The sequence below is a fragment of the Thamnophis sirtalis genome, unplaced genomic scaffold, assembly GCF_051295495.1.
Source record: "Thamnophis sirtalis isolate CommonGarterSnake01/CBP01778 unplaced genomic scaffold, rThaSir2_p1.2 scaffold_5, whole genome shotgun sequence".
NCBI classification, from domain to species: Eukaryota; Metazoa; Chordata; class Lepidosauria; order Squamata; family Natricidae; genus Thamnophis; species Thamnophis sirtalis.
In genome coordinates this window covers 22,640,033-22,660,814 of record NW_028261385.1, presented here as the reverse complement: position 1 = coordinate 22,660,814, position 20,782 = coordinate 22,640,033, and the positions used below count along the sequence as shown (strand labels likewise).

Sequence of the window (20,782 nt, the reverse complement as noted above, 5' to 3'; positions counted from 1 at the left end):
TAAGCCGCCGAGTCCCCCCAGGGAAAAGGGCGGCATATAAATAAAACTACCTACCTACCTACCTACCTACCTATATTTGTAAATTGTAGTTATGTTGAAATAAAAAAAAATTACAATACTATTTTTGCGTTGTATGAACATTTTTAACCCACCCACCCACCCCCACCCCCGTCAAAGGTGTCCCTCTTTACCAATCTGAAAATCTGGTCACCTTAAAGTACACTAATTAAGCTATCCACAGCGAGCTACACATCCCGAATCGCGCACACCCAAATACCACCTACAATGGTAAATAAGACGATGCGTGTCCCGCCACCTGGCTAGAAGAGGGGCGGCGGCGGCACTGCTATTGCTTTCCCCCTCCCTCTTGGCCTTCCATGCAGCTTCCCCTCGAGAGGCACCGCTGAGCGCGGGCGGGTCCTTTCCGCCCTCCAGGAGCCCCCCCAACAACAGCGTCTCCGCCGCTGCCGCCTTCGCCCCGCCCTGCTCCGCTCAGACTGCCGGCCCGAGCGCGCCCGGCGGGCGAAGTCAAGCGGCGTCTCTCCTCCGCTCGCTCTCGCGAGATCGGGCAAGGTTTCCGGTGTTGTGACTGCGGGACCGTAAACATGGCGGTGAGTCTCCGCGCCCGCTCGCTGAGGCACCTCCGCATCCGAGGTGAGGAGAACCTGGGCTAGGCCCAGACCGTGGCGGGCGGGGAAGGGAAGGGAAGCGGCGCGTCTTCCAGCTCTTCGTCCTCTCTCTTTCTTGCCTCAGCCCCGCTGCTCGGCGGTGCGGCTTCCATCAGTAACCGAAGCTTCTGCTCTTGTCTCTCCTTTCTCCCCCCCCCCCTTTCCAGGCCGGAACGACAGCGGCGAGGAGAACGTCCCCCTCGATCTAACCCGAGGTAACGGAGGGCCTGCCGAAAACCAAGCTGGACTGGGAATAACGCGCACCCTCACATACATACATACATACACACACAGTCACACACGCCTCCTCCTCCCCTTGCGTTGCCGGCTCCCATTTTCAGAATTGGAGTGAATGGGGTCTGAGGGTGGAGGCTCGGTCGGGCGAGTCCTCCGCGGGGAGAAGAGGGAGGGTCGCCTAAAAGAGCACCGGGCAGGCGCTTCTCCCTTTTCTCGAAGCGTCTCCCTTCGGAGAGGGAATGGTTGCCAATACACAACCGCCGCCTCCCTTATTTGAAACTCGGCTTGTTTGGGATGGTTGGAAGAAACAAGTTCCCCCCCCCACCCCCGCCGCGCCTCCTTCCTCCTCCTCCTCCTCCTCCTCCCTTATTTGAAACGAAGCTTGGTTGGAGTGGTTCACTTCCCTGTGAGTAATATTTCATTCAGCCTTGGTTTGCGGTGTCTGAAGCGGACCTTGTGGAGTGAATGAGTTCCTCAATGGAAGGCCCGGCCTTTCCATTTACTGGTCTGCGTTGTTTGCTCTGAAGAAATAAGCTTTCCCCATACGCTCAGTGTGTGTGTGTTGTGTCTCCCCCCCGTTTTTCTCCTTCCTACACCCCTGGGTTCTGCAATGGCATTTTTTTTTTACCCTGCTTAAAATAAGTTGGCGTTTATTGGGCCTCTTGAAAAGGGAGGGGATGTGAAGGCTGGGTTGACAGGATGAAAGGCAAACCGGTCTCTTAAAAAAAATCTGCCTTGAAAACAGTGAAAGTCATGGTGTTTTATGGCAGGGTGATAAATGCAAGGGATGCTTCACTCTGGTGAGTTGCTTGCTGAGATAGCCTTGATGTGGGAGGGGGGAAGCATGAGGACAACAAGTAGCTGTGCCCGGCTATTGATAAGTGGCTATTGACAAGTAGTGTATTGCGTTCTCTCCACCCTAGATTGTTTGTGCTACTTAACCTATTTCAGGTTCATTATTTAATCTCAGCTTGCTGTTGATGGCTGTTAGCAGCCGTGTTAAGCGCGTTTGAGTGCTTATGCTGTCACTATATAAATCTCAATGGTCTTTCTGAAGGCTTTCTGTTTCCCTCCTACACTCAGCTTGCAAATTGATTTGGTGAGTCAGTCTACTTGGAAATAGGCCTCCTTTGCGCCTAAGCTTGTTGATAAGCTATAAAAGCTTCCCAACTGACAGTCTCCATAGATAGGCAAAAACTCTTCTACCATTAGACATGGATATTAAGGCAAGGTGGCAGCTGGAAGTATTGTCAGTAACATTTTTGAAAACCTCACAATTTTCAGAGATAATTTATAGTAATATATATGTTCCTTTTAAACTTAAAATATACACAGTTTGTAGTAAAATATGCTACTGACATGCTATCTAGACAAAAAACTATCAGTACAGTAGTGTAACTTATTCCATTGCTTGTTATTTAGCATATTTATATTCAGTATTACATACATACTCCTTAAGGCAGTATCTGTTACATTAAAATAATACAAATTACAATACAAGCAAAACTCAGAAGGTATATATTAGTCAGTCTCAGGACTGTTTTTACAGCGACCTGTTGTTTCTGGAATAAATAAACTGTAGCTTCTCTTAATCCAAATTGATGAAGAGGACTGTGTTTTCTGTTTCCATCATGCTATTTCTGGCCGGCAGAGTTGCAATTCATAACTAGTAAATGGCAAACTAGCATTTGTTTTAGATACAGTTTTGGGGAGATAAAATAATAGATTCTAGTGTACTGCATATTAGGATTTGGAAATCCTTTGTAAACTGAGTGGAATATTTGGTGCAGTCTTGCTTATAAAAAAAAATAGAATAAGTGCATAAGCCTCTGACAAAATATGTAGTACAAAGGATAGCACAGGATAAAGTCAGAAGTGCACAATGAAATCCATAATTTTTGTCTCAACAGATCTAAATGGTTCTACTGAAGACTAAATGCAATAATGTAAAAAGATACTGTTTATTCACACAGGGCATGTGATTTCTATGTTTGGACATTACTGCAGTGATTGCTGGACTTCACTATGGTCGTCTTCATACTGCAGTTGTAAAATCTAAATTAGGGCTAAATTGTTTAGAAAATGACATTCAGTAGAGAAAATGTTCACTTAATTTAAGTGCTACAATTCAAAAAATATTTATCACAGATTGTGTCTAGATATACATTTTGATAAGTTGTAGTTCCAATTAATATGCCAATTTTGTAGATTATTGAAGGAAAAATATACTGAAGTCTCTTAAAAGTCAAGTAGATTGTGGGGATCTTTTGACAACTTTTATGAGGATACTGAAAATGTATTGCACAGGGATGTTTTGTTTCATGTGTATTATTCTATTATTACTTTCTTATTACAAATGTGTTTAATGCATAGTGTAATATGTTCTATTATTTCTTCAGACTTGCTTCAGTAAGATAGTCCATGTTATCTGTGTTCATGAAGGCAGTTCAATTCAGTGATCCTTGGATAATAGTGCTTAAGTATGTCCTCTACTTTTGATTTTTTTTTTACTTTAAATGATGAAAGAAAGGTTGAAGAAAGATATGTTTAGCAGAATGTTAAAGATAATTTGCATATTTTATATCATGGTTAAGTAATATATACCGTAACTAGCAGTATTAATTGCACAGGTAGTGCTTTTAAATGCCTTTACAGATGATGCAGAAGTGGTGCCTTTGGTATTTTTGACTTTATTCTGTGGGATCCTATTTTCTGGGTTGTATGAATTAGATAGTACTGCTTTGTAGAACTCAAGAAGCCTACCTTCTTTGTCACAGTGCCTGCCCTATCAAACCATGCTATTCCAAAGTAGATTAGATTTTATTTTGGGAGTCTTTTGGAAAGCTGTTTAGACCTAAGTATTTTCCCAGGCATGGGGTGGGGGTGGCAGGTGGGGTCAGAATTAAAGAAATTGAAACCAAATGTTGCTGATTTCCTTGGTTGTCCTTTAAAAAAAATCAGTGCTATATGGTTTTTTTAACTTATCAGCTGCCCAGAGTTGTGTTTATGAGATGGGTGGTCATGTAAATGACTGAAATAACTGAAAACAGTTATGAGTAAGCTGCTTTGGTGATATGTTATGTCTGTTCCTTTCCTAAGAAGGAAGGCCTAAAAGAAGACCAAAAAAAAAAAAAAAGGAGAAAGATCATGCAAACTTCTTGGGCGGTTCTTTTCATTGTTATATATAATATGCAGGTCACTTAGAATTCTTTTGAATAGGCTACAATAACTGAGAACTCACGAGCTTGAGTGTAAGCCAATAGTTAGTCATTAAGATCCTCAAGTTGCTTAAAAAATCCAAATTTATTGACTCATGATTAGTTAATGGGCTGGCAGTAACTTGCTTGGATGATCAATTATTTTTTAGCTCTCTGAAAATTATAGAAATTTTTTCTGTATGTGATGGAATCAGGGGCAAGGAAAAATAGCTTAAAGTATGGTATCATTATTTTTCCATTTAAATTAGATAGCATCACAAAACCAAATGCAATTTCAAAGCTGCCTATTTTTAGTTCACTAAGAAATATGTGTATATTACTTAGTTACAAATACAACACACACACACCACACACACACACACACACATATATATATATATATGAAAGAAAGAAAGAAGAAAGAAAGAAAGAAAGAAAGAAAGAAAGAAAGAAAGAAAGAAAGAGATAGATAGATAGGGGGAGGGAGGGAGAGGAATAATGAAATAATGTACTGTCTATTTCACTGAGAGCTTTATGGATTTTAAATTTTAAAACTTACATGATGAGTGACAGAAATATTATGTAACATTCCTAATCAAGTACCATTAGGACATTTTGTAATGCAGAAAAAACCCAGAACATCTATGAATACGATTTATAAACAATCACAGTCTAGGAATTTCTCTGACAATATAATTTTTATATAAGCACAAAGTAAGAAGATGAAGAGGCTGCCCGATGTCAGGATGTGGGAAATAAATCCCATGCCTCTCTAGAGTTACATGAACTCAAAGACTTAGGAATGAACATAGAGTCAAAGTCTATTCCATAGAATTATGTTTCATACAGTGACTATTTTAATGGAAATCCAAACAATTCAAACCTAATTATTTATCCATTTAATCATATACTGTCTTATTTGATTGGCAACAGTCTTCCAGAATTCTTTTAAAAACTGCAATTTTAAGAAAAAGTGAAGGGGATTTACTGTAAGTTAGAACCTGGGGTTGTATTTAGAAGCTTTTTTGGTCTCAAACTTAGTTTCTTTCTTAGTAATTTGATAAGCCCCAGGAAATAAGTTTTATTTTCTATCTCAGATTTCTATTGCCAAATGAATAAAATACATTTTAATGTATTTCTTAGATTTATATCTTGTTTTTTATTTAGAAGCTTAACTTAGTATATATGATCTCCTTCTATTTTTCTTCACTAAAATTAATCTATAAGGTGAGAGCAAGTGATTGATTTACACCCAGCTAGTTACCTTTGATGATTGAGCTTGGACTAAAACCTGCTGCTAGTCTAATATTCAAACTGTTACACCACACAGAACTCTTTGTGGTAACAGTTAAGTGTATTGGCTGATTGGGGATATGAATCTACGTGTATCTTCATACATAAATGATGGCTCAGAGTCTAGTTTATTTGCAGTAAATATTAAATAAAAGTATGATGCAATAAGAAATATAGAATTGAAGATGAATATGACAAATACTAAAGTAATCTTGTATATAGTATTTTGAACCATTTGAAGTTTCTGAGAAGAACTATAACTAGTGGCCATTATAGGGTATTAGTGACTCGGTCTGAAATTTATAGAAAGTGGAATACCTGATGCAATAAACTTAAATGCTTCTGGATTATGAAGCAATCATTTCAAGCATTGAAATATTTTCTTTAGCATCAAAACAAGTGTAATGCCTTGGTTGTTATTTTTAAGATACCATTATAGCTAATATGATCTCTCCTCACAGCATAGACATGAGTAGATTGCTGGATTAGGTGTCATTAAATTGATGTTTAACACTTAATGACATGGATTACTTTTTAAAAAAAAGTTATGTTTTCATTTGTCTCAATGAAAATGCAGGATGACAATGGTAAGACTTTCTGAATGGAGTTATCCATTAATTTATTTTATTCTATTAAATCTTTTTATATAATATATTTTCCTGTTTCATGCAATTCACATACAAGTGCTGTACAATTGTAAACTTGTTAAACAAATATTCAGGGCCAGTTGCACTTTCAGGGTAGCCCCATGTAAAGTGCATTGCAGTAGTCTAACTATTTGGTATAAGTCAGTATAGCTAGGTATCCTTGCAGCAAGAAAGGCCACAACTGTACTATCCAGAGCTAAACTTAAGTTCTTCTGGCTATTACAAGACTTCATGCAGAAGTTATGAATCCAGAAGTATTACATTGTACAAGCAGCAATTCTGTCTTACGTGGGTTCAGATTTTCTCTGTTGTCTCTCATCCAAGTCTTCACAGGCTCCAGGTGCTTATTTGTGCACAGGGTCCTTCTGTGAGGGAGATGGACAGTTTCTAAATATAAAAATGAATAAAATAACAACTTCATCTCTCTTACAGGGTGGGGTAGCAGTGTATAATTAGGCATCCCCAGGATACTGCTATCATATCCAAAATTGTCAAATGACCTCCTCCATCAGTTTACTGTATATGTTAAAACACAGGGAAGGGAGAATTGAATCCTGTGGCATTCCACCCAGTAGTAGCTATTGGATCAATCTCTCCTCCCACAAGAACAATGGTGTCAGAGACTGCAGTCCAGTTCACTTACTTAATTTTCAAAATGTTTCAGACCTTCTTCATAACCAATCCTTGTAATATATCATACATGCCTTTAAAGCTTTGTGACCAGAGGATATTTTATTATTACTTTGAGAAAAGACAAATAGAACTGAATTTTGGCTGTTAATTTGATCAAGCTGGGAAATTTCTGTTTTGTGGAGCCTTATTGAGAAAGCACAGGTAGTCATCATTTAGCTACTGTGTAGTACTGTGATTGCTCAGTTATGAGAGTGATGATGTAACTTTGAAACCAGTCCTTGCATTTTTGACCTTTGCAAGTCTATAAAGCAAATGAAAGCTGAAGTTAAGATCATAAACACGGTCACAGTTTTACTAAGTAATCACCTTGCTTATAGATTGAGTTGCTGGTCCCAGTTGTGCTTGCTAAACAAGGACTGTCTGTAGTTTGATTATTATTTTGCCAGTGAAATAAGATTTTCTAACTTATAATTCTATGAACTTGCAGTTGAAATATAAATAATTTTTATAGCAAAATTATTTGAATCTAGAATTATTTTAGCAATATTCTGATAAAACAAAAGATACCCATATTAGATTGTTGAGAGTGTTAAATTGTAGGAGAACAATTTGTCCCATCCATTATTCATCCTTAAAAATCATAGATTATAATAGTTAGTGGTATTTTAGATATATTGGATATTGGATATATCAATACTATTGTAAACTCTTCATTAATCTCTTTTGTTTGTAGCTTTTGCTTTTTAAATTTTATCAAATATTTTCTCTTACTATTTTTTCTCTTTTTCTCATTCTTTTTACCTTTTCTAATGAAAGCGCTATTCTCACTTTGTAAAAGAATCTTTGGAATCTCAATTTTTTTTACTGTTTAGAAAATAATATTTTTATAGGATTCTCTTCCATCATTTTTTTTAATTTCGCTTATTATTATAGCAGTAACAAAACAATAGGGGTTTTTTTACTCTTTGATTCAATAACCATTCAATTAACAGTGGTTTAAAACAGGGGTCTCCAACTTTGGCTTTGCTGGCTGAGGAAATCTGGGAGGTGAAGTCCACAAGTCTTAAAGTTGCCAAAGTTAGAGACCCCTGGCTTAAAGGTTCAACAACATTGGAACAAGTGGCCAATCGATTCACACACTTGCAACCATTGCACCCCTTCTGCGTTCACATAGCATTTTGGACACTTGACAACCAACTCTCATTTATGACCTTGTTGCACTGTCCTGTGGTCATGGGCTTGTCATTTGCTACCTTTTTTGCCAATTTTCAGCACAACCCCCCCCCCACCACCATTGGGTATTTGCTTAACAGTCACTGATTCACTTAACAACGGCAGTGATTTATTTAATGACCACCATAAAACGTATAAAATTGGATCTGACTCACCATACAACCACATCATCTAACAACAGAAGTTCTGGTCCCAATTGTCATTAAGCTGAGAACTATTTGTACTGGATTGATGGTAGCCGAATGTATAATATTGTTCTGCACCATTGCAGTTTATTATAGGGTGTCTAACATAAAATAAAAGTGGTTATTTTTCAGTCTTCAAATCAGCTTGGTCTTTGTCTTGGATCAGAAAAAGGCACTAATTTATAAATAAATTACAAAATAATAATCTCAGTATAGAATAAATTTGTGTGTCAAAGCATGGCACGAATTCACAAAGATAAATATTAAGATAATTTATGGAGTTACACTCTGATCTAAGGGATACAATTTTCATTGTTTTGGGAACTATATAGTTTCTCTAACTCTATACCATATTTTTTTTCTAGACCCCTCTGATAACTTGAGGGAGATTCTTCAAAATGTGGCCAAATTGCAAGGGGTTTCAAATATGAGAAAACTTGGCCATTTGAATAATTTTACAAAGGTAAGAAATTTAGTGACTATTACATTATATATTATTTTTATTAATGCATCAAATAATTGTTTTAGAAAAATGGAGCAATTGGATAATAATGTCATTAAATAGTAATGGGATGGCTAAATTGTTTGAAAATACTTGGATGTCCATAATTTTGCGGAGCTTGAACAAACATAATAATGTGATAATGAATCATGTTGAAGACGCATATGCATATTACAGTATTTGATGTATACAAAACAATTTTGGATGTGTTTCCAGAAGAAGTATGTTCTGAATATATGTAGTGAAGACTTTGAAAGGACCATGAAGCAGTCAGCTGAGCCTGCGACTGTTACATGTCTCCCTTTTGCAGATCCAGAGAGGCATGTTGGAGGATCTATTCAGCCATATATGAATACATTTTAAGATAGAAATTGAGATGTTGGATATTAGTGACTTATTTTTAGGATTTATTTAGTCCTGTTGACTAGGATTCTAGGCAAGGTACAATATGTAGTAACTAATAAAATAACAATATATCACAATTGCAGATAGTACAGATTAATAAAAAGCATTCATCTGCCAGAGGTTCTACATTGATCAGTTCTCAAAAAGCCAGTTGTTTACAACTTTCTGGCAAACTATGAGAGACAAGCCATCTGTGCTTTGGGATAAGTTATTTAAAGGAGGGGGATCTCACAGGTGCATTAGAGTAGAATAACAGAGTTGGAAGGGACTTTGGAGGTCTTCTAGTGCAACCCCCTGCTCAGGCAAGAAACCCTATACAATTTCAGACAAATGGTTTCAAATCTCTTCTTAATAACTTCCAGTGTTGGAACATTCACAACTTCTGGAGGCAAGTTGTTCAACATTCACCAGGAGGGTAGCTGAGAGCACAGAGTGTTTGTTTATTGTTTTTATTATTTTATTTATTGGCCTAATGATTTTTATAAGGTGCCCAGAGTGGCTTACGATGGGTAGCCATAATGTTATAAATCTTTTAAATAAAATTCATTATTAAGCTACTTTCAATTGAACCTTGTCACAGCAGTTGTCCCCTGGTATCCTATATTATCAGGCAAAAGTGGTTTTTAAAGTACCCAGACTCTGAGTTGTACAGTATGTAACAGATAACAACCAGCACTTTGAATTACACATGATAACCAGTGTAGCCTCCCTATGCAAATTTTGTTCATAGACGATTCAACAAGAGCATATGCCACTCCTGAGACAATTGACTGCTGGTATCATGTGCTGCCAATATGAAGTTTTGCATTTTGAGAATCATTCAGAAGAGGGGCTATATTGTTGCCCCCAAGGCTTTGATGCGCTAGCTCAGCGATGGCGAACCTTTTTTGGCTCGTGTGCCATGGGGGGGAGTGCTCCCCCACATTTTTCCATGCTTTTTTCACCCTCTCCAGGCTCCAGAGGCTTTATAGGAGCCTGCGGAGGGCGAAAACAGCCTCTACCCCTCCTGAGGCCCTCGGGAGGCTTCAGGGGTCTTAAACCGACCCTACGAGCAAACCGAAAGTCCATTCCCAAACTTCCTGTTTGCCCATAGGGCCGGTTTTTTTGCATTTTGGAGGCTTCGGGGAAGCTCCTGAAGCCTCCAGAGGGCCTCCGGGGGGTGGGAGGGCTCTTTTCGCCTTCCCCAGGCTCCTATAAAGCCTCTGGCGCATGCGTGCTGGCCAGCTGACAGAGCAACGCCTCGTGTGCCCTGACAAATGGCTACATGTGCCACCTGTGGCACACGTGCCATAGGTTCGCCATCCCGGCCCTAGGTCAATGTTCATTCAGACTAAAGCTCTTCCTGCTTTTATTTTATATATAAGCTTATTTTATAAACTTTCTTCACAAAACCAAGCACATGCATAAAGTGAAAGAGAAGTGTCTATATTGCTTATTATTTGAGCTGCTCTCTTATGCTTTTACTTCAGGTGTCAATGCATTTTGTCAGTTTTATGGTATTTAAGGCCCAGGACATATTTTCGTTGCCATTGTTTAATGGGGCCAATGACCTAATTTTGTATTGAAGAATGGAACTTTGGATAAAACAGTAGCAGTGAAGAAGCAATCAGGGAATGGTTTTGATGTTATTCTCTCTCTCTCTTTTTTTTTTTTTTTTTGCAGTTTGTTAAAGTAAAAATTAAGGTTTGAAACGAGCAGGAATTTCTGGAAAGAGGTTTAATCTTTTCTCCAAAGTGATGTGTGGTACAGAAAGAGACTGTGAAGATGGCCAAAGCCAGTTTTTCAGAACCCCAAGGAAAAAAGGCTGCTATCTGAATCTTGGGCGGGGGGGGAGCTGTTCTAGTTACCAAAATTCTCATACCACTGGGTGAACATACATAATAGTACTAGTGGTACTAGTGGTGTTGAATACAGTAAAGTTGTGAATATGTTCTAGCATTCAAAGAAAGAAAGAAAAGAAAGAAAGAAAGAAAGAAAGAAAGAAAGAAAGAAAGAAAGAAAGAAAGAAAGAAAGAAAGAAAGAAAGAAAGAAACAGATTCATTTAGTTATTTTTGGATTTTTTTGCAAGACTCGCAGAGATGGTTTAGAAATTGTTTGTGCCTGTATTCATATTAGTGTACAAATGCATTCTATTTCATGGCTGCAGGAACTGGGTATGGATAGTTTAGTGAAGAGAAGGACCAGGGGAGACATGATAGCAGTGTTCCAATATTTGAGAGGCTATCACAGAGAGGACGGAATCAAGCTATGTTCCAAAGCACCTGCAGGGAAGACAGGGAATAATGAATGGAATTGAACAAGGAGAGATTCAACCTGGAAATAAGGAGAAATTTTCTGACAATGAGAGCAAGCAATCAATGGAACAGCTTACCTTCAGAAGTTGTGGGAGCTTTCAAGAAGTTTTCAAGAAGAATATGTCAGAAATAGCGTAGGGTCTCCTGCTTGGGTGAGGGGTTGAACTAGATGATCCACAAGGTCCCTTCCAACTCTATTAATCTGCTACTTTACATAGTATTTTCTACTAGTATTCAAGTGAATATGAGTAAACAGCTACTGTAGAATTCTTCACCCAAATTTCCCCTCTACTGTTAAAATGTTAAAACAGTTTGAAATATGGAAGGATGATGGGCATATTACTGTGGTTAACATGATGATAGTTTTTAAAAGGAAATGTGTGAAACAAAAATTTCTGATATATTGTAATTTAGAAATTCTATGAATTGAATATGTAAAACTGTGGTGCTTCATGTAATGAAACTTACAACTAAACTTCCCAATGTTCTTTAATGTTCTTAAAAATAATATTTTCAGCAAGCCATAATTTATGTGACTTCATTGATATTGTGGAGACAATATGGAGGCAGTTTGAATATTACGTTTTAAATAATTCAACAACTGAATGTGGATTAGGACCTGCAATGGCACAGTGGTTAGAATGCAGTACTGCAAACTAACTCTGTCTACTGCCAGCAGTTCAGTCCTGAACTCAGCCTTCCATCCTTTTGAGGACGGTAAAATGAGGACTCAGGTTGTTAAGGGCGATATGCTAACTCTGTCAACCACTAGGAGAGGGCAGTATAGCACTAGGGAGCAATAAGTAAGTGCTATTGCTATTGCTCTTTTAAGAAAAACAGCAAATTGATTATGTACAAATTACATGTTCCTATTCAGTTCTTTTAAGACCTTTAAGAAGGTGAAGTAACAGTGAAAGAAAACTTAATATGGTGAAAAGCATTAGAAATTAATTATTTACTACTATGTAACTTTTAAGCTATATTCAGAGTGCTTAGACTAGTTTAATACACATTTTCAAATAAAGCATTTTTAAAATAAAGTCTTTTATGTATTTCTTTCTGTACCATTTTCCTAGTACCTGTGCCTTTAAGATTTTCCACCATTTATTATACAATATATCCTTACTATAACAAATAGTTGAACCATTTTTACTATTTTTGTTATCAAATATTTATAGGCAATGAAACAAAATTATATTGGTGACTTTTGCTTTAAAAGTGGTAGTAGCTTTGCAAAAAAAAATTAAAAAATGAATTGGATAAAGGTGCGAGTAATACTATTTTTAAAAAAAATCAAGATTGATGCTGTTTGCAGAGAAACCTAAGAATTTGTACATTTTTAAAATCTGGGTCTTTTAATTGGAATAATTAAGTTAATTGTAGAATCTTGTATACATCTGAAAAATAAAAAAATATTCAGTCAATCCAGATATCAATAGCTTTTTTAAAAAATTATCTTTCAAAATAATTGACAAAAAATAATGACAATAATTCAACCTTTCTCTTCTAATAATATCCTAGAAAAATGTTCAGATTGGTTAATTGGGAAGTAGTGTAGATGTGAGGAAATGATTAGTTGAACTTGCTTATTGAAAGTTGTTTTAATTCTGTTGTTGAAAGTATTGAAATTTATATCTTGCAGCTTCTTTGTAATGCTGGTCATACTGAAGAAAAATTAGGTTTTACTTATGAAGATATCATTATATGGTAAGTGTTACGTATTGTAAATAGTAATCTGGTGATTGAAATTCTGGACTAAAGTAATATCAAACCGGAAAGTAGTTTTATCCAGAGAAGATAGTTTGTGACAGAATTAGAACAAAAGGCTAGAAATTCTAAATTGTGATGGGAGATAAACGTGGAAATGGGTTAAGGTGGATTTAAACTGAGCACCTCTTCAGACCCAATAACAGTTGTGAGTAGTAGAGATTATTAGCTTGACTGTTACTCCTGTCCCTGATCCACAGTTGGGATTTATGCCCAGTTTATATCTTAAACATAAGCCTGTTGTATAATATCTGTTTACTGTTAAAGACCTGAAAGAAAACCTTTAAAATTGTTTTTGTTTAAAATAACCAGACTTTTACCAGACACACATTGGGATAGTAAAGAATTTAAATAATTATAAATGGTGGATAAGCAGATAAATACTACAGAATATGCTGTGACTTGATCTATTTTTATAACAGTACATATGTAATGTGTTATAGTGGTCAGCATGACATACAAGTCCTTGATTTACGACCACAAGTGAGCCCAAAATTTCTGTGAGACATTTGTTAAGCGAGCTTTGCCCCATTTTATAACCTTTCTTGCCACAGTTAAGTGAGTCAGTGAATCTGGCTTCCCTATTGACTTTGCTTTTCAGTAAGTCACAAAAAGTGGTCACATGACCTTGGGACAAGCAATGGTCATAAATATGAATCAGTTGGCAAGCATCTGAATTTTGATCACCTGATCATGAGGATGCTGCAATGCTATGCAAAGCTTCATAACTGAAAAATGGTCATAAGTCACTTTTTTCAGTGCCATTGTAACTTTGAACAATCACTAAAGAAGGGAGGGAGGAAGGAAGACAAGGATTACCTGTATTTTCTTTTGGAGGTGTTAGAGAAATTTAGTATTTTGCATGCATTTTCTTTCCATTTATAGGCGGACAATAATGTCTTACTTATCCTTTACTGCTAACAATTAAATACAGTATAGTGCTGTATTAAAACTCAGAAACAAATTTGATAAGTCCAATTTTATTTTGTATATTAATAAAAAATATCTGTTAAAGATGTCGAATAGGTATTATTGACCTTATTTAGCTCTCAAGATTGGACATATTTGACTAAATATTAACTTTATCCTTTATAATTTTTAAATTATATCATTGTGTTTACTGGAGATTTAATTTAAAAATCACAGCAATGCCGTATTTTAAATCTGGTTCCTGAAAAGTCCCCTAGAACTTTGATAGTATAAACTTAACAACTGTCTGCACTCTAAAGACTGTCATAAGCGTAGAAAAAAGCACAGTTCTTTTTAGACGTTGCAAACATGATTCAGTATGCTTTTTTACCCAGTTGGCCATTTTTCTGACTTTCAAAAACTTAAATGTGCTAAGCTGAAAACCTCTGGGAAAAATATGATATACCAGTGTAATGTTGAAAACATTTAGCTTTGTAGTGATTTTTACCCCATAAATATTTTCACTTTTGATCATTCTGATAACTGCAAACGAATCCAGACAACTAGTACTTTTTAAGTGTGAAATTAATGGATCTTTACTGGCTATAAAATAGAATAGCCAAAGAATTTAAATCTTAATTTTTTGAAATGGCTCCCAAGGTCATCTAAAACCACATGTTACTAGGCCCTGTGTTTCAAGGAGATGTATCTCCTTAATTGAAAACAGTGAATAATTAGCCTTTATTTGTATTCTTGCAACTATAGAGATGAGCTTTGGGAGAATTTAAGCTCTTTAGAACTTTTTAACAAAAGAAAAAAAATAAGTAATTAGGATTGATGAGTTAAATTGTTAAAAACTTTTGCAAGTTTAGAGTTGCATAATTCCTTAAATGTTGCAGCAATGTTTTTTCTGTGGTAATTCTGACTGAGGTTCAATAATTAATATTTACAGCAAAGTGTAAAATGTTTTATGTTTGTATCACTCTCTAGATTCATATTATTGTTTTTAATTTGATTAAATATATAATACATTAAATATTTAACAATTTTCCAATCACATTTATAGGAATTTATACCTTATTAGCTGCTGATGTTGTAAATGTTGTAAAAAACACATTTTGGATAATACAGTGTTAAAAATAGTTAGACGAAGGACAAATCACATAAAATGGGTTTGGGGAATATAGACTAGATATACTTTGATCATTTATAGCCTGAATGACTTATTTATCATCACAGTTTGCGGTTAGCTTTATTAAATGAAGCGAAAGAGGTGCGAGCAGCAGGACTCCGAGCTCTTCGATATCTTATCAGAGACTCCAGTATTTTACAGAAGGTATTAAAACTGAAAGTGGATTACTTAATAGCCAGGTAATTACCAAAATGATACTACAGTAATGTGATTTGGAATTGCTTGGATTTTTTATAAGTATCTGTTGTTTATCTGACCCATCAACAGTGTCCATTTGTATTATTAAATGTGTAACTTGAACCTCCTCCAACAGGAATCATGATTCCATCCTTTATGTTAGGGGTCCCTGGCAGGCCATGGATGGTACTTGTCTGTGGCCTATTAGGAATTGGGCTGTACAGCTAGAGATGAGCAGCAAGTGAGGGAATCTTCATCTGTATTTGCAACCACTCCCCTGCACTAGTATTACCGCTTCAGCTCCACCTCCGATCATCAGGGATTAGATTTCCATAAAAGTGCAAACTGTAAACTCTGCATGTGATGGATCTAGTGAGTATGCTCTTCTTCCCCCCTCCCCCCATCTGTGGCAAAATTGACTTTCCCAAAATCGGTCCCTGTTGCCAAAAAGGTTTGGTAACCACTGATATATATTGTATTGTATGTGTGCTGATAAATAAATAAAGGGAGACTAGTATAGCTCTATTTCAAGCTATTTAGCTCTCATCAGCTGACACTAAATACATACATACATACATACAGTTCCACCACAAAACCGCGGAGGACAAAATCGCGCTCGACGAAAGCGCGCATTTGACGTCATCACAGTGCGACGAAAACATCGCGCTGTGATCGAAAAATGTAAAAATAAAGCGAAAACTTTACCCTAACCCCCCCAAACCTAACCCTAAACCTAACCCTAAACCTAACCCTTAACCTAACCCTAAATCTAACCCTAAACCTAACCGTTAACGTAACGCTAAACCTAACGCTAACCCTTAACCTAACGCTAAACGTAACCCTAACGCTCTAAACCTAACCCTAACCCTAAACCTAACCCTTACCTTTATGTGAATCGGCTTGCTTTAATTTTAATTTTATTTCAATTTTTAATTTTTTTCATCGCGCTGTGATGACGTCAAATGCGCACTTTCGTCGAGCGCGATTTTGTCCTCCGCGGTTTTGACGGGTCACGCATACATACATACATATCCAATGTTTGTACAGGATTCATGTATATACAGAAATTCTACTTTCAGTCACCTAAGCTAACATATAGAAGCATTTGGGAACACTAGCCACATATTAGTCTGATAAAGGCATCTACAAAGCCTGCTGTATATTTTATAACTCCTCTGTTGTTCCTTCTGATGATATAATCTTGTTGATATTATGATTTGGAGCAATAAAGCTGCAGTCATTTATAAGTGAATGCCCTGGAACAATTCATGATGGAGGCTTTGAGGCAAATATAGGTAATTCTCAACTTACGACTGGTTGTTTAACAACTGTTTGAATTTAAGATGGAAAGGGTGCTTTATGGTCTGTACTGCACTTCTGGTCATTGTAAAATTTTGCTCCTCCTCCCCCATGGTCATATGATTGAGATCTGGGTGTTTGGCAATCTGTTCACACTTAAGACTGGTTGCCAAGCACCCCATAATCATGTGATTGCCATTCAGAATTTTCTCTACTGACCTCGCCAGAAAGTCAGTAGGGAAGTCAGCAGGGAAAGTTGCAAGCTCCTGTCATCTGTCCAAGCATTCGTCCTCCCCTCTATGCACTGCAGAGTGCATAGAAGGGAATCCATTGGACTGCAGAAATGAAGCTAAGATCTTTAGATCTGATCTTTGTTTTTGCAACCTGCTGCAGGAGTTTCCTTCTGTGAATGGGAAGAGGGCACTCCTTCACTGGACTGGAGAAATGAAGCTTGCATTCCATAGATCTGAGCTTTGATTCTCCAGCCAATCCCAGGCATTCTCTTCCACATGGAGGGAAAGGCAATTCCTATGGTAGGTTGCAAAAACCTACCTTGAATTGTTGGGGCAATATGCTGACTCTGTAAACCGCTTAGAGGGCTGTAAAGCACTATGAAGCTATAGATAAGTGCTATTGTTAAAGATCTGAGCCACATTGCAGGAATTCCCTTCTGCACATGGAATGGAACTGCTTTCCTGCCTGCGGCAGGCAACTTTTTTTCTTTGTCTACTTAATTATTCACATGGTCATTTAAAGTCTGCAAGTGACTGAGCTGGGGTTGTGGTTGCTGAGTGAAGCAGTCGTGTGGTCATATTACTTAAACATTCCTGTGCTTAACCGATATTCCAGCTCCAATTGTCATAAATCAAGGATTATTTATTTGGATTATTTTATCTCACTAATGTTTAGAAGTTGAATCTCATCATTTTATCCCATAAAATAATTTTCGGTTGATTTGAACATTTTTAGCCACTTGTACTTCAAGAGAAAGTGAAAAACATAGTTCTTGTTGATTCTTTCTTCCCTATGCTACCACTATGCAGTATCCTACACATGTATTAGAAGGTTCCACTTCTCCCTGCTAATCTTTGAAAGTAGATTTTCAAAAAGAATAAGAAAATGTTACTTGTACTATTTTCCCCTCAAAAGTATTCTACAGATAAACTTTCATGGAAGGATGGAAGCCTTTGTGTGTTGAGAGGCAATTTCTAGATCCAAACTAACTAATATTGCTGGTTATTTTAATTCTGAATTGCAATTATAAGGAACGAATACATCAAAACTTTAAGAAAATAAACCATGTTTAATAGGTAGTTATAAATATAAGTACATAAATATATATGTATTTAATTTTAGATGCATAGATATACAGCAAAGTAATGAAGTAGAACGAACACAAGCACTTCGTTTAGTCAGAAAGGTATGTGAAAACTCACAATGTAATACTATTATTTACTAAATTATCCATCTCAAGTTTTATATGATTATAAAATAATATTGCAAATAGCTTGATTATTTAATGTAGAAAACAATTCTGATAACGAAATTCAGTTAACATGGTATAAACAAGATTACAAGTACAAAAGAAATATATGCATAAATATAACGGTTTGCTTGCGTACCTCATCCATGGTCACAGTTCTGACCTATTTGTTAAATTTATTGCCACAATTCTCACCATCAGGCTACTATAGCTTACAACAATAAGGGGGGGGGGGGATAAACATGTAAAAATAACAATAGTAAAGGAATGAAACAATAAAAATAAGCAGTGGAAGTACAGTAATATGAAATTCAAAAGATGAGTGGTGTGGGAGGACGAAGTGCAGGAGGAAGGTGTGGTCAGTAACTTAGTCCAGCAACCATCTTCAGTGATGTATTCTCTCACATGGTTCCTCAGTCAACTGACAGCTATGTCTTCTGTGCCAAAAGGCAGAAGGATAGGGAGAAAATCTCACCTGGGGGGTGGGGGTGGAGGTAGGATGTTCCAGAGTGCTGGAGCTACAGCAGAGAAGACTGTTCTCCTGATCTTATCAGTAGGAGTTCCGTGACTGATGGCTCCTCAGCAGGCCACTACTGCCAACTTGAGTATGCTGGTCTTGCCTTACTGGGACGAGATGGCTAATCCAATAGTCTGGACCTAAGCTATAGAGGGCTTTAAAGGCCATAACCAAACACTGGAACTGCACCTGGAAGGAAACTGCCAGCCAGTGCAGATCAGGAAGCAATGGTGCAACATGGGTCATTCTGTGAGCCCCAAAGACTCCTTGTGCTACTGCACCTTGTACCAGTACACTCCATGTAGTTCCTGTAGTTTCCAAAGCCAATCAATGTCAATGTACTTTCAGAAAAAGCTTAAGATAGGAAGGAGAAATATCAAATAAAAGAAGTATTAAGTATCATTTAGTTCCGTTTAGCTGCTATTTGGGGGGGGGGGTCCTAGTGAATAAATATGATGCATCAAGGACTCTAATATTCAGGGCCACTTTTTAAGAGTCCACTTAACATTGATCAGCTATGTACCAAATGTTAAAGTCCCTTTAGGAATTGGAAAAAGCTTATTGAAAGTCAGGACATGGTTACCTGCAACTAAACTCTGGTTCAAAATGTGTGTATACCATTCTACTTTCTTACCTTATTCATGTCCATGATTTAAAATTCCATCTCAGAAAATTACTCAAATTGGCCTCTATCCAAATAATCTATTTTTAATGGGGCATATAGGACTTCTAGGTTCTGTATGGTGCTCTCATACTCCTAGCTTTTCCATAGACATTATTATTTCTATGAACATTTCAGATGGAGAAATTATTGGGGCACATTTCAGCAGCACTTGAAATAGATTTTGAGTATATTTTTGCTATTCAATTTTTGTGGGTAAAATGAATAAAAAGATCTTGAAGATGCTTTAGCAGCAATGTTTCCTTTCTTGGGGCTGCTTCTTTGTACGGTTGTAATATAACAGTTACTTTCAAAAACTAAAATTAAAAATTAAGATGTTGCTGATTAAGAACAGAATACCAAAACAAAACATTTAAACAGGTGAAATACTATTTAATATGAATAAGTGAATATTTTGCATTGTTCCTTAATTGAGCCATGTAAATACTTCTTTCTTTCTACATTTCTTTGCAGATGATTACAGTCAATGCTTCATTATTTCCCAGTTCAGTTACTAATTCTTTGATAGCTGTTGGAAATGATGGCCTTCAAGAGAGGGACAGGATGGTTCGAGCTTGTATTGCTATTATCTGTGAATTAGGTAAGCATTTTTTAAAGTATTTCAGTTAAATATGAGATTTAGTAGAGAGAATTAACAATCTCTTGGAATGAATGGGCAATCTATACAGTAGATTACAAGGTTGTGTAATTTTTATCACATCCCCTTCCCATATGTCTTTTGAAATAAATTTAAATTTGTATCAAAGCATTTTGTGACTGTACTCAATAATAACTGATTATATATATTTTTAATATTGGATCATTCTTTGCAATATACATGACGTGCAATATAACCAAGGAAAAAGACCCATTCAATTTAAATTTGTTGCTAAATCTTAAATACCTGTTCTGATGTTTGTTTTTGAACAATTTGAAATGAGTCTTAAATATGAGTTTGCAAAGTTTCTGTAAGGAATGTAGTATGAATTGGTGAAGAATTTTGAAAAATGAATTTAAGACTAATTTAATATTAACTTTAAATATAAGATTTTTGTCTGTGGAAATGTGATTAGTTATTAAATATTATCACAATTTTAAAAAAATTAATACTCTAAAATGTTATAATCTCTTTCAGCGATTCAAAATCCAGAAATAGTTGCTTTCCGTGGTGGCCTAAGTACCATTTTAAAAAATGTAATAGATTGTCAATTAAGCCGTATAAATGAAGCTCTTATAACGACTGTTTTACATCTTCTTAACCATCCAAATACCCGACAATATGTGCGAGCTGATGTGGAATTAGAGGTAATTTTAAATATAATTGCATTAATGTGCTTATTTGTTCTAACTTTGAATTGCTTATCTACATGTAATTTTCACTGAACAACCACAATTGGCAGCTAAGGTGCCACTCTGTCACTAAGCAAATCATTACATGACCAGATAGACTTACTATCTCACTTCTATAGTTGTTAAGGAATA

At 36.5% G+C, this 20,782-nt stretch overlaps 1 protein-coding gene across 4 annotated transcripts in view; it reads left to right on the top strand.

Annotated features, from left to right (window-relative positions):
* The first annotated feature begins 581 nt into the window (after nt 1-581).
* Nucleotides 582-20,782, top strand: part of RICTOR (RPTOR independent companion of MTOR complex 2) — a 54,733-nt gene continuing 34,532 nt past the window's right edge. For all 4 annotated transcript variants that reach the window (XM_087715440.1, XM_087715438.1, XM_087715441.1 and 1 more), the window contains exons 1-8: nt 582-654; nt 836-883; nt 8,459-8,556; nt 12,938-13,002; nt 15,211-15,342; nt 17,996-18,059; nt 19,775-19,901; nt 20,436-20,605. In XM_087715440.1, the coding sequence (XP_087571566.1) occupies nt 606-654; nt 836-883; nt 8,459-8,556; nt 12,938-13,002; nt 15,211-15,342; nt 17,996-18,059; nt 19,775-19,901; nt 20,436-20,605 (753 nt within the window). In that variant the 5' untranslated portion in view covers nt 582-605. The remainder of the gene's footprint in view (nt 655-835; nt 884-8,458; nt 8,557-12,937; nt 13,003-15,210; nt 15,343-17,995; nt 18,060-19,774; nt 19,902-20,435; nt 20,606-20,782) is intronic.